Source organism: Podarcis erhardii (genome assembly GCF_964252035.2).
Source record: "Podarcis erhardii genome assembly, chromosome: 10".
Lineage (NCBI taxonomy): Eukaryota > Metazoa > Chordata > Lepidosauria > Squamata > Lacertidae > Podarcis > Podarcis erhardii.
The window spans coordinates 32,750,958-32,763,315 of NC_138500.1; the positions used below are offsets into that span (position 1 = coordinate 32,750,958).

At 41.2% G+C, this 12,358-nt stretch overlaps 1 protein-coding gene across 5 annotated transcripts in view; it reads left to right on the forward strand.

Annotated features, from left to right (window-relative positions):
* LOC309350615 (cytochrome P450 2D14-like) overlaps positions 1–12,358 on the forward strand; it is a 37,196-nt gene that overhangs the window by 7,240 nt on the left and 17,598 nt on the right. For all 5 annotated transcript variants that reach the window (XR_014160470.1, XM_081877632.1, XM_081877631.1 and 2 more), the window contains 3 exons: positions 4,553–4,724; positions 5,306–5,458; positions 7,509–7,669. Coding sequence is in view for 4 of the 5 variants with exons in the window: in XM_081877632.1 (XP_081733758.1) it covers positions 4,553–4,724; positions 5,306–5,458; positions 7,509–7,669 (486 nt within the window). In the remaining variant the exon portion in view is untranslated. The remainder of the gene's footprint in view (positions 1–4,552; positions 4,725–5,305; positions 5,459–7,508; positions 7,670–12,358) is intronic.

Below are 12,358 nucleotides of genomic sequence, written 5' to 3' on the forward strand. Positions count from 1 at the left end.
CCAGTGGTCCAAACCATGCCAACCCCAGTAAGCTAATGTAGGGGCCCTTGACCACAAGCAAGTCCAGTTGCCGCGTCCGCCCTCGGTATTGCACCCTGAAGGTCCCCACCCCCATTGTGGGGACCTTACGTTTCTGGAAGTCCCGGAGGGTGAATGGGGCCGGCCTGAGTTTGGGACCCCCAGTAGGACACAGTTTCCTTAAGGTCCTTGCCGAGATTATGGATAGAGTTGAACCCGTGTCAAGCTCCATGCGGCATGGGGCCCCCTCTATCTGTACCTCTACATAAATTTTCTCTACGTTGGGGTGGGGCAACTGGTATACCTGGAAGTCTGTGAGCTCCGTCGAGTTGCCTTGGTGCGTTGGGCCCCGGGACCTGGGGCTCTTGGATTGGTCATCTGATGCCTGGCTTCGGGTGGGCCGAGCCCGACACACCCGGGCGATGTGTCCCAATTTTCTGCACTGCCTGCACTCTGCGTTGCGGAAACGGCAGGTCCTCCTCTCGTGACTTTCTCCACAGCTTGCGCAGTTCCCTCCTTCTCGTCGAGGCAGCTGTGGTATGTGGGCTGCTTGAGTGCGCTGCTGTACTCGGTGCACCTCCTCCCTGTCGGATCCCGAGTCGTTGGTGAGGTCTTCGTGGTGGACCCTCGGTTGGGACGGCTGGCTCAGCCGTGCCTCTTGCGTCGACCTCTCAGCAGCTTCCGTTGCCAGGGCCTCCTCCAGAGCGACCTGGAACGTTAGGTTCTTCTTAGCGTAGAGGCGTCGTTGCAGCTTCTCATCCTTCAGGCCACCGACGAGGCGGTCACGAAGCATGTTCTCCAGCTCTGAGAAGTTGCAGAACCGGGCAGCTTGGCGGAGAGAGGTCACAAACCCAGTTATGGTTTCCCCAGGGGCTTGCCGCTTTGCGTAGAAGGCATTTCGACAAGCCACCACTGAGGGCTGTGGCGAAAAGTGCCCCTTCAGCTGTTCCATTATTGTTTTGAATGGAACAGTAGCGACGTCTTCAGGCGCAAGGAGAGCCCGGGCGATTTCAAATGTCTCCTCTCCGCAGACGCTGAAGAATATTGCCCTCTTCTTGGCGTCTTCTTCATCGGTGACCCCTTTGGCTTCTAGGAGGAAGGTGAAACGGGAGGCGTACGCTTCCCAGTCTCCAGATGCTGGGTTGAATGGCGAGAAGCTGCTGTCAGTTGCCATTCTGAGTTCCTTGTGTCCCGGAGCTGAAGCCTGGATACACGGTGCGAGGCAGCGGTGCGGCAGGTGGCGGTGCTGCGGTGCTGTGTGTGGCAGTCAGCTCAGCGGGATCCCATCCTCGTCGCCAGTGAAATATACTCAGAGTCGCAAAGTGATTTCATGCTCTTTATTCAGCTCATAGTGGTGAGGAGGAATGAATGAATGTCCCCTCAAAGTATCTGCTTTATATACATTATTTACACAATGGGCTGCACATGATTGGCTAATTCCAGGATTCTACTGTAGGCCAATCAGGTTGTGGATTCACTTCTATCTGGAGCATGATTGGGTGGTTCCTGCTAACCAATCATACTGCTGCATTGTTCTAGGACCAATCAGACTGCTGCATTCTGAATCCTATTGTTCTAGGACCAATCAGACTGCTGCCTTTTGGAGCCTATTGTTCTAGGACCAATCAGACTGCTGCAGTTTGGATCCTATTCAACTCAGTAGCCAGCTAGTTATTACCTGTTCTTCAGCCTAAGGCTACAGGGCAGGTAGTGGATGTACTAGAATCCCGATCCCCTCCATAATATTGCACAATATTCCGCTACAGTTTTTGTTCTCATTAAATTGATGCAGATTGGTGAACCAATGACCCCCTGGTGGGCAGCTCCACTTGAAATGATTTCAATAAAAAAGAAAAATATGGAAAAACTAGGGGTAACATACAAACAGCATTTCAAGGGAAGAGCAAGGCCAATTACAATTGAAACCATATGAATAACTTAAAACAGTTTTGTACCACCTGGCTACAATATCATCAATTATATGACAAACTTAACTCTGACAATAAAATAGGTTTCCAAAAAGAAGAATCCAGATTCCAGATAGAACTTTTGAACAATCTCAAAAAATATCTATCAAAAATGTATAATTTATTACTTGAATGGGAACTCAAAAATGAACAAATTAAAGAAGTAATGATCAAGTGGGACAGGATTTTAGATACGCGATTTTATTAGATCATTGGGAAAAACTTTGGAAATCAGATATTAATTTCACCGCATGCATTACTATCAAAGAAAATATTATGAAGATGTTTTACAGGTGGTACTTAATCCCTGTAAAACTGGCTAAAATTTATAAACTAACATCGAATCTGTGTTGGAGATGTAAGAGAGATCCTTATATCATGTATGGTGGGGATGTGATAAAATTTTTAAAAATTGGGGAAATATACATGAGGAACTGAAAAAAATGTTTAAAACAACAATTGGTAAGAAGACAGAAAGAAACATTCCTTTTAGGAATTATAACAAATGACATCCCAAACGACATGAAGAGAATCTTTTTATATGCAACAGCTGTCGCAAGGTTATTGATTGCAAAAAATTGGAAATCAGAAGAAGTACAAACACTGAAAGATTGGCAATATAAATTTTTTGAGATGATTGAATTAGCAAAAATGATGGCAACAATTAGAATGCAATCTAATCAAAATCTCAAACAGGAATGGAAATGTGTAGAAGAATACATGACCAAAAGATGCTTCAACAAGCATTAACTGATATGTATAGACTGATTTCACAAAGTTAAGTTAAGCTAAGCAGATATGTAAGATTGAATGTTTAATTATTAAGATACAAAATTACAATCTCAATAATAATAATAATAACAAGGAAGTCACGCACGGGTGGAGGGAAGACACAGGGCAAGAAATAAGAAATGGATAAATGTTGGTACATAATGAAATGTGAAAATGTGAATTTACAAATATAATGTATATGTATCAATATGTAAAGATTGCATATATGTATTGCAACATTAAAATAAATAAAGTGCAAATTATTTTTTGATGCAGATTGGCAAACACACACACACACACACACAGAGAGAGAGAGAATATTTATTTTTGACACAGCCCTGCTACCAATGGCCTGCCCAGGACACTAATACCATACAGTGGTGGCTTTAGTCTGAGAGAATTAGGATTACGGTAATAAGGAGAGCTTTCATTTAAATTTGCTTTGCGTTGTTACATTGGTCTTTTTATGAACCATTTTTAAAAGTCCCCAAGGGTTTCTTAGTTTACATGATGCATTTTCACTCCTCCTCAACCAAAAGGAAGCAGTCTGTAGCGTGCACAACAGCAACCCCAGTGTCTGATCACCCCTGCCGCCTCCAAGCCACCACGTGCGGCTCTCCACCTCCTCCCTGCCCAGAGCAATGCAAAGAGGGCAGAGATGGAAGGTAAGGGCTTTGCTAGCACCAGGGGCGTAGCTAGCTACTCCCACACCCGAAGCAGCATGGGCTGGGTGAGCCTTCTATGGGGGCACTGCAGTCATCCATGCACAGGGTCGGCACAGCCATCCGCCCAGGGTGGTGGTGCGGTGAGCTGCCCATGGAGTCTGCCTGGCAGACGCAAGCCCCACCTGGAACAGAATAAGATTCAGGAGAGGAGGTGCTAGTCTGCTGTTGTCAGGTGAAAGTTCATGGGTAGAACAACCTGATAGGGCTGATCTCTCAACAGAGTTTGTGGAGGCCCTGATCCCTTCCCACACCATCTCTTCCTCTGTGGAGAAGTGAATGTTTATTATTACGGCTGAACAGCCAGCATAGTAAAACCAAAATTTCAGCATCATTTTTACATAAACATTAAAACAATCCAAGTGGAATTTAACAATCCATATACTAATTAAATAGATTTAAAATATGTAACCGAGGAAATATAAACTCCATTACAAGTTTTTTTAAAAAAAATAAATAAAAGAATTTGACTGTGAGCTGTGTCAATATATGACTGTTTGTGGAGCTGTATAAACTTTTGCTTTTGTTGACTTATGGCTATTGCACAATGAAGTCTGCAGTGGAAAAGAACTTGGCCCACAGTTTCAACGTGACTGCTCTTACATGGGCAGAACTTCTCGCCGTGGGGAATCTTTTTGTATCTGCCTTCCAATAGTGCGGATGGCAAGACATTGAATTTGGCTTGCGTAAATGCCTTTCTAAATTTGGGGGTGACCAAGTTTGACAAATAACTGGGAAGTGCTGGGGCCATTTTGTTTGTCCAAAGTGTGGTATATACCTCAGCTTGTGCTAAATGGTTTTGTAGTTTGGTATCTCTAATTTTCATTGAAATGTTCATTTTTGCTTGGGTGCTCCTCTCTCCCTCTCTCTCTCTCTACCCTGAGAAAACTAGTCTCTCTGTATATATATTCTGGCGAAATGATTAAACATTTTTGATTAAACACCTCAAGCCTGAAATATGTCTGTGCTTTCTGGAATTTCCCATATATATTGTACTGCAACATTATACCTTCCCTACTTTTATTGTCCTTTCCCCCTGGATAATTTTCTCCCTTTCCTTCCTATTGATCAAAGCTGGAAAAAAAGTTTGGACCAGTCATCTCTCTGCAGTTTGGATGGCGAAATATGGTCATCCTGAGTGGGTTCAAGATGATAAAGGAGACCCTGGGACAAAACCCTGAGAACTTTGTTGACCGACCAGAAGTTCCACTGTTCAGTCTACTAAACCGTGGAAAGAATTGTGGAGGTGAGTATAGCTGATACCCTGATGGACTGGATAAGAAGCAGTAGAGTTGGAGAAACAGGCAGGAAGTGACCAGGCATGCAAGTGGGCCAGGATGGCACCTCAGGTGGTAAGTGAAAGACTCTGTTGCCTGGGAGAAGATGCATATTCATGTGACGTGGCAGGAGGTTTTTGAGAAACTTCTTCTTAAACTTGCCTGTAAACAACTAAGTAGGGACAGGAAGGGAGACTAGAAGTGTTTGTGGGTTTATTTGCAAAGTCAGCCATACTGTTCCACAGGACAGCTATCATCTGCTGGTTGTGTGTCAGCATAAGATGGAAGGCAGCCCAGTGGAAAGTTAACAGACATTGTTTAGTCTCTGCAGTTGTCAATCGAGTCCGAAGGCCAGAAAAATGGGCCAGCAGTTTAATGGGGACTCTACCATTCTTCACTTGTAAAAACAACAACAAATTAAGCAAAGCAAAGAATTAACTTTGGAATGTTTCTTTGGACAACTTGTCATGTTATTATATTTTATATTATTTTATATTATTTTATATTATTTTATATTATTTTATATTATTTTATATTTTACATCCTCCAGGAATAGGATTTGCAACATGCGACAATGGCTGGAGGGAGCAGAGGCGATTCATTGTCTCCACCCTCAAGAATTTTGGGATGGGGAAGAAAATGCTTGAAAAAAGAGTGTCTGAAGAAGCTGGATATTTGTGTTCTGAGTTCAAATCCAAAGAAGGTACATCTCATTCCTGGGGTCTTTTTCCTTGCTATGGGATCTCACTTGATGCAAAGCATGAGGAGCACTCTATACTTTATACAGAAACTAACTCCCATCTCCAAAGCTTCTCATACAGTGGTACCTCCGTTTACAAACTTAATTTGTTCCGGAGGTCCATTCTTAACCCGAAACTGTTCTTAACCTGAGGTGCACTTTTGCTAATGGGGCCTCCTGCTGCCGCAGCACTGTCAGCATGCAACTTCCGCTCGCATTCCAGGGCAAAGTTCACTACCCAGAACACCTACTTCTGGGTTAGCAGCGCTCATTACCCAAAGTGTTTGTAAGGAGGATGGTACATAACCCGAGGTTCCACTGTATTTAATTTTTGAAGCACGTAAAATGATTACTAATATTCTTGTGGCACTATAAAGAATGCAAAAATTATTATGGCATAAGCTTTCATGGACTAGAATTCTCTTTATGAGATGTACTGAGTGAAAACCTAAATTACTTGTGTGGTAGCAAAGGAATTGGTGCTCCGAGCATGAAGTGTGGACATTTCAGGACATCTCTGCAACCCTTTAGCTCATCCAGTATGCAAAATAATGTAAGCACTATAACCAAGTGTTCTGGAGTCCAGAATCTGAGGGACCTCAAATTATTTTCCATGTAGCAGTACTGGCAGCAGCACAGCTGATTCCCTTTCAGGTCCTCTTCAGATCTGGCTGTCATGAGAAAGGACTGGAAGAAAGTGGGAGAGGTTGGTGGTTGAGAGATATGAAGTTGCTCATTTTAGCCAGTCAGCCCCTCTGTCCCAGTCCCCCCGCAATGTCCTACTTCTATTATTCAACTTTAAGAGGAGTAGTGCCTCTGCTGGGGAAAACTCAGCTGCCGTGTGTGGCTCCTTGAAGCTGTCAGCATGCGATAGCGGCCGCAGCCCAGGTATGGCTTCAAATGGGTGGCTAAGCAAGGTGAGGGTAGCCAATGGGTCTTTCACTCTTGGTGAGTTAGGGGCTTTCATTGCATGCAAAGACAGGCTCTGGCAGGCTGAATGGATGAGACCAATAGTGGGTCCAACAGTCAAGAAGGGGTGTGTGTGTATGTATGTATGTGTGTGTATATATATATGTGTGTGTGTGTGTGTGTGTGTGTATGATGTCCAGTAGCACCTTAGAGACCAACTAAATTGTTCTTGGTATAAGCTTTCATGTGCATGCATACTTCTTCTGATACACTGAAGCAGAAGTCACCAGACCCTTATATATAGTGGGAGGGTGGGGTGGGGTTTTTCTCAGGAGGGTAGTAGGAGATGGATGATTGACTCAATGGGTATGGTACACCTTTGGACGACTGTTAATGACTGCAATTAGTCCTACAGGAAAAAGCAAGGGATAGTATGCAGATGATTAGCATATGTAATGAGACAGGAATCCAATATCTCTATTAAGACCAGGCCTCGCCATAGTTTTCAGTTTAATGATAGGTTGTAATTCAGCAACTTCTCTTTCAAGTCTGTTTCTTTATAGAGATATTGGATTCCTGTCTCATTCCCTTGCTTTTTCCTGTGGAGCCGCTAAGATGGCTGGATGGTGCTTTGTACGCCTCCTTCTGGCAACTACTGCAGGCCGGCTGGTGCAAAATGTATTGCTCTGCTTTCCTTCACATCAGTGACGCCGAGAGGCGAGTTTTGTCGTCTGGGCAGCCCAGGATCTCCATGCAAACTGCTCAGGATTCTGCTCCAGGGAACACAGTGGTTTGACTTCACCCCTGGAGGCACACTCCATTCTCTCTCGAGACAGACAATGCCAACAACAACAGCTATGTTATGTAGCAAAGGATCTCAGGAATTTACAGTCCCATTTATTGAAAGGGTAAATAGTTTATAGGTGGTGGAGTACAGCTTCCAACATTCCCATATCTTGGCTATGGCTAATGGGAATTGAAGCCAAAAATACCCAGAGGATAGCAAGTTATGGAAGGCCAACCTCAACAATGGCTGTTTAATGAAGAATGGGCAATATATGACAACATACTTCTGACCTGCTCCTTGTTCTTACATCTCATCCAGGTTCTCCTTTTGACCCACAAATCCTCATCTACAGGGCTGTTAGTAATATCTTCTGCACTCTAGCATTTGGTGACCGCTTTGAATACAGTGACAATACATTCCTGAAGCTAATGCATGTGACTGAGGAATTCATGAAGGAAGCAATCAGAAATTTGCCCCAGGTACCTTCATGAGTTTGTCTGGGCATTAAAAGGAAACAGCCATTTGAAGTGTATGTTTTGTGTGACTACCACATCCGAGTTATGGAGCATCCCCACTAAGGTGCTTATCTGAATCAATCACTTCAGCATATCTTTAAAACCTGGTATTCTTAAAGAAAAAAAGAAGAGCAACACAAGCTAAAAACCAAGACAGCAAGATTAAAACACGAATATAGGCAATCAAAAGTTAAAAGTGATTTATGAAAAATTATTAGAGGCAGAAAAACCTATTACAAATAACTTCAGAAAGAAAATTAGAAGGACAATTCCATTCATTAAAAAAGATAATTGTCAATATGCTACTAACAAGCATTAATTAAAGCAGGGGTGCAAAATGATAATGAACAAAATAATAAAGGTATCAGATTACAGTAAATGGTAGGAATTAGCATCCACTAGTATTTGGACAGATGTTGGAAAAGCTTTTGATAGCATGAAGTGCATTACCATTTTCGTGTGATGAATAAATATGGGTTTGGTGCAAAATTCAGCTATGTTTTACTCAGAATTGACTCACTTAAAGAACATGAGTAAAACTGGTCTATTGAACTCAGTAGGTTTACTCTGAGTAAACCTTAACAGAAGGCCACCCTTTATTTTATTTCATAAAACCTCTAAGTGGTATTAAAAAGATATATAATATACACTTTAAAAGTTGGCGGATAACTGGTAATGACATTGAAAGCTCTTTATGTTTTAGGACTAGGATATCTGAAGGAGCTGGCTTCTCCCACTAATGTGAGCCTACCAGCCTATTCAGAGACCCTTGTATCTCCTAACATCGCCACAGATTATGGCTAAGAAAAGTTAATTATCTTTTTTTTTTTTAATAAATATTTATTAAAGTTTTTAAATATAAATGCACAAATAATAAACAATCTTACTTCTGTCACAAACATAATTTCATCACTTCTTTGGACTCCCTCGCATCTCCCGCTCCCATTTACATCGTTAAAAGTTTTTTCCAAACAAATTATCAACTTGTTTACAATCTCATGTCCACTCATTCAAATATAATCTAGCACTTCTTCCAAAAAAATTTATATTTTCTTTAATCTCTCTTATCATCAAATTTAAATCTAATTTAGTGGTGGCCAATTTTTTATAATCTAGCATCCTTCTTAACATTCAACCAAATTACAATGTTTTTGTAGATACATCTTGAATTTCTTCCAGTCTTCCTCCATCTTCTCTTCTCCCAGATCACGGATTCTGCCAGTCATCTCGGCCAGTTGCATATAGTCCATCAGCTGCATCTGCCACTCTTCCAGTGTGGGTAGATCTTGAGTTTTCCAGTTTTTTGCGATGAGTATCCTTGCTGCCGTTGTTGCATACATAAAGAATGTTCGGTCCTTCTTTAGCACCTTCTGGCCGACAATACCCAGAAGGAAGGCCTCTGGTTTCTTAGTGAAGGTATACTTAAATACCTTTTTCAGCTCATTATATATCATTTCCCAGAAGACCTTCACCTTAGGGCATGTCCACCAGAGGTGAAAGAATGTTCCTTCATTTTCTTTACATTTCCAACATTTATTATCAGACGAATGGTATATTTTGGCAAGTTTAACTGGGGTCATGTACCATCTATATATCATTTTCATTACATTTTCCTTCAGAGCATTACATGCGGTGAAGTTCAGCCCAGTGGTCCACAACCTTTCCCAGTCCTCAAACATAATGTTATGCCCAATGTCCTGTGCCCATTTTATCATAGCCGATTTAACCATTTCGTCTTGTGTATTCCATTTTAACAGCAAGTTATACATTCTAGATAGTACCTTAGTCTTTGGTTCTAACAATTCTGTTTCTAACTTCGATTTCTCCACCTGGAACCCTAACTTTTTGTCATTTTTAAAAACTTCTTTAATCTGAGCATAATGTAACCAGTCTCGCACCTTATCCTTCATTTTCTCCAAACTCTGCAATTTCCAATTGTCTCCATCTTTTTCTAATATTTCCCAATATTTTGGCCATTTGGCCTCCATATTGGGTCTTTTTCGGGCCTTAGCCTCCAGAGGTGAAAGCCACCTTGGAGTTTTATTTTCCAATAAGTCTTTATATTTTGTCCAGACATTAAACACTGCTTTCCTGACAATATGGTTCTTAAAGGCCTTATTGATCTTAACTTTGTCATACCATAAGTATGCATGCCAACCAAAAGCATTGTTAAAACCTTCCAGGTCCAATACGTCAGTGTCTTCGAGAAGTAGCCAGTCTTTTAGCCAGCAGAAAGCTGCGGCTTCATAGTACAATTTTAAGTCTGGCAGGGCAAAGCCCCCTCTTTCTTTCGCGTCTGTTAATATCTTAAACTTAATTCTGGGCTTTTTGCCCTGCCAGACAAATTTAGATATATCTTTCTGCCACTTCCGGAAGCACTCCGTTTTGTCCACAATCTGTAGTGTTTGAAACAAAAATAACATTTTTGGCAATACATTCATCTTAATAGCAGCAATTCGGCCTAACAAAGAAAGCTTCAATTTTGTCCAACTATCCAAGTCTCTCTTAATTTCAGACCAACATTTTTCATAGTTATCCTTGAATAGACTCAGATTTTTTGCTGTTATATTTACCCCTAGGTACTTTACCTTTTTAACCATAGTTAGTTCTGTTTCTCTCTGAAACCGTTCTGACTCTGTGTCTGTCAAATTTTTTCCCAGCACCTTGGTTTTCTGTTTGTTTAATTTAAATCCCGCCACCCGACCAAAGTCCTGAATCAATTGTAATACTCTTTTCGTACTAGATTCTGGCTCCTGCAGGGTCAAAACTAGGTCATCTGCAAAAGCTTTAAGTTTGTATTGTTTCGCTCCGACCTGAATCCCTTCCACCAACCGGTCCCCTCTGATCATGTTCAAGAGCACCTCCAGAACCGAGATAAACAACAGAGGGGAGATCGGGCAGCCTTGTCGTGTTCCTTTTTCAATTTTGAACTCTTCTGTAACCACATTGTTAACTATCAATTTGGCCTTTTGTTCTGAATATATTGCATCAATCCCATTCTCAAACCCCCGTCCCACTCCCATTTCTTTTAAATTTCCCTTCATAAATTTCCAAGAAATATTATCAAAGGCCTTCTCCGCATCTATAAAAATTAACACTGCTTTTGTATTTATGTCTGTTTGCAAAAGTTCCAAAATGTCAATAATGTTCCTAGTATTGGCAAACATATGTCTACCTGGGAGAAAGCCTGCCTGGTCTTTAGGAATTACTTCATTTAGAACTCTTTTAAATCTACTTGCCAAAATGTCTGCAAATATTTTGTAATCCACATTCAGAAGGGAGATGGGACGGTAGTTTTTGAGTTGTGTCTTTTCAGTTTCAGATTTTGGTATCAATGTGATAAAAGCTTCCTTCCACGATTCCGGCGCCCTCTTCCCCTCCATAATTTCATTACAGACCTCCATCATTGGTTGGATCAGATAGCCTTTTAATGTCTTATAATACTTGGAAGTCAGGCCATCTGGCCCTGGAGATTTGCCCAGTTGCATGTTCTGAATGGCTTGTTCAATCTCTTGTTGTGTTATTTTGTTGTTCAGGATTAATCTGTTTTTTTGTGACAACTTTGTTAGTCCATTTCTTTCCAAAAATTGTTTAATCTCAACCTCGTCTTGCGGCCCTTGAGTATATAATTTTTTGAAGTATCTCTGGAAGCACTTTCTAATTTCCATGGGGTTCTGAATATTTCTTCCTTCAATTTCTAGATTTGTAACTGTATTTAATTTTTGTCTCTTCTTCAACTGCCATGCAAGCAGTTTCCCACATTTATTCGCCGATTCAAAAGTTTTTTGTTTCATTAATTTAATCTTCCACTCTATTTCCTGGTTTATCAATTTGGAATATTGTGCTTGGTATAATTTAATTTCTCTCAGAATCGGCTGTGACTTCGGATTTGATCTTAATTTCTTCTCCAATTCTTTAATTTTCTGCAAGATCTTATCTTTCCTTTCATTTTGTGTCCTTTTCTTTACGGCGTTCTGTTGTATCAAGAACCCCCTCATCACAGCTTTGCTTGCGTCCCAGATAGTTCTTTTTTCCACCGTAGTGTTCATATTTATCTCAAAGTAATCCTTCAGAGTTTTTTGGGCCTTCTTAATAATCTCCTGGTCTCTAAACAAGTTGTCATTCATCTTCCATCTAAAGGAACCGGTTGGCAAAAGTGTCATATCCATCTTCAGCGCATTATGGTCGGAGCAGGTCTTTGGGCAGATTTCCACTTTTCTAACCTTGGGTGCCAGACCTCTAGTTATCCATATTTGGTCGATTCTTGTCCAAGTCAGCTGGGCTTCAGAGAAGAATGTTCCCTCTCTTCCCAGGGGGTTCTTAGTTCTCCAAATGTCAATCCAGTCCATATTGTCTGTCATTTCAAAAAAAGTCTTTGGTAGTCTGCCGTCTTTTGTAACATTTTGGCTTTGTGACTTATCCATGTTAGTCGATACGACCCCATTCATATCTCCCATCATAATGATATTGTTGTAGTCCAGATAGTCCAGCATAATCTCATGCAACTTCTTATAAAATTCCGATTTCCCGTCATTTGGTGCATAAATTCCTAGTATCAGAATCTTTTCTCCTTGATATTGTATCTCAATTGCTAATATTCTTCCATGTTCATCTTTGAATAAAAATTTAGGTGACAGGCTCTCTTTTGCATAT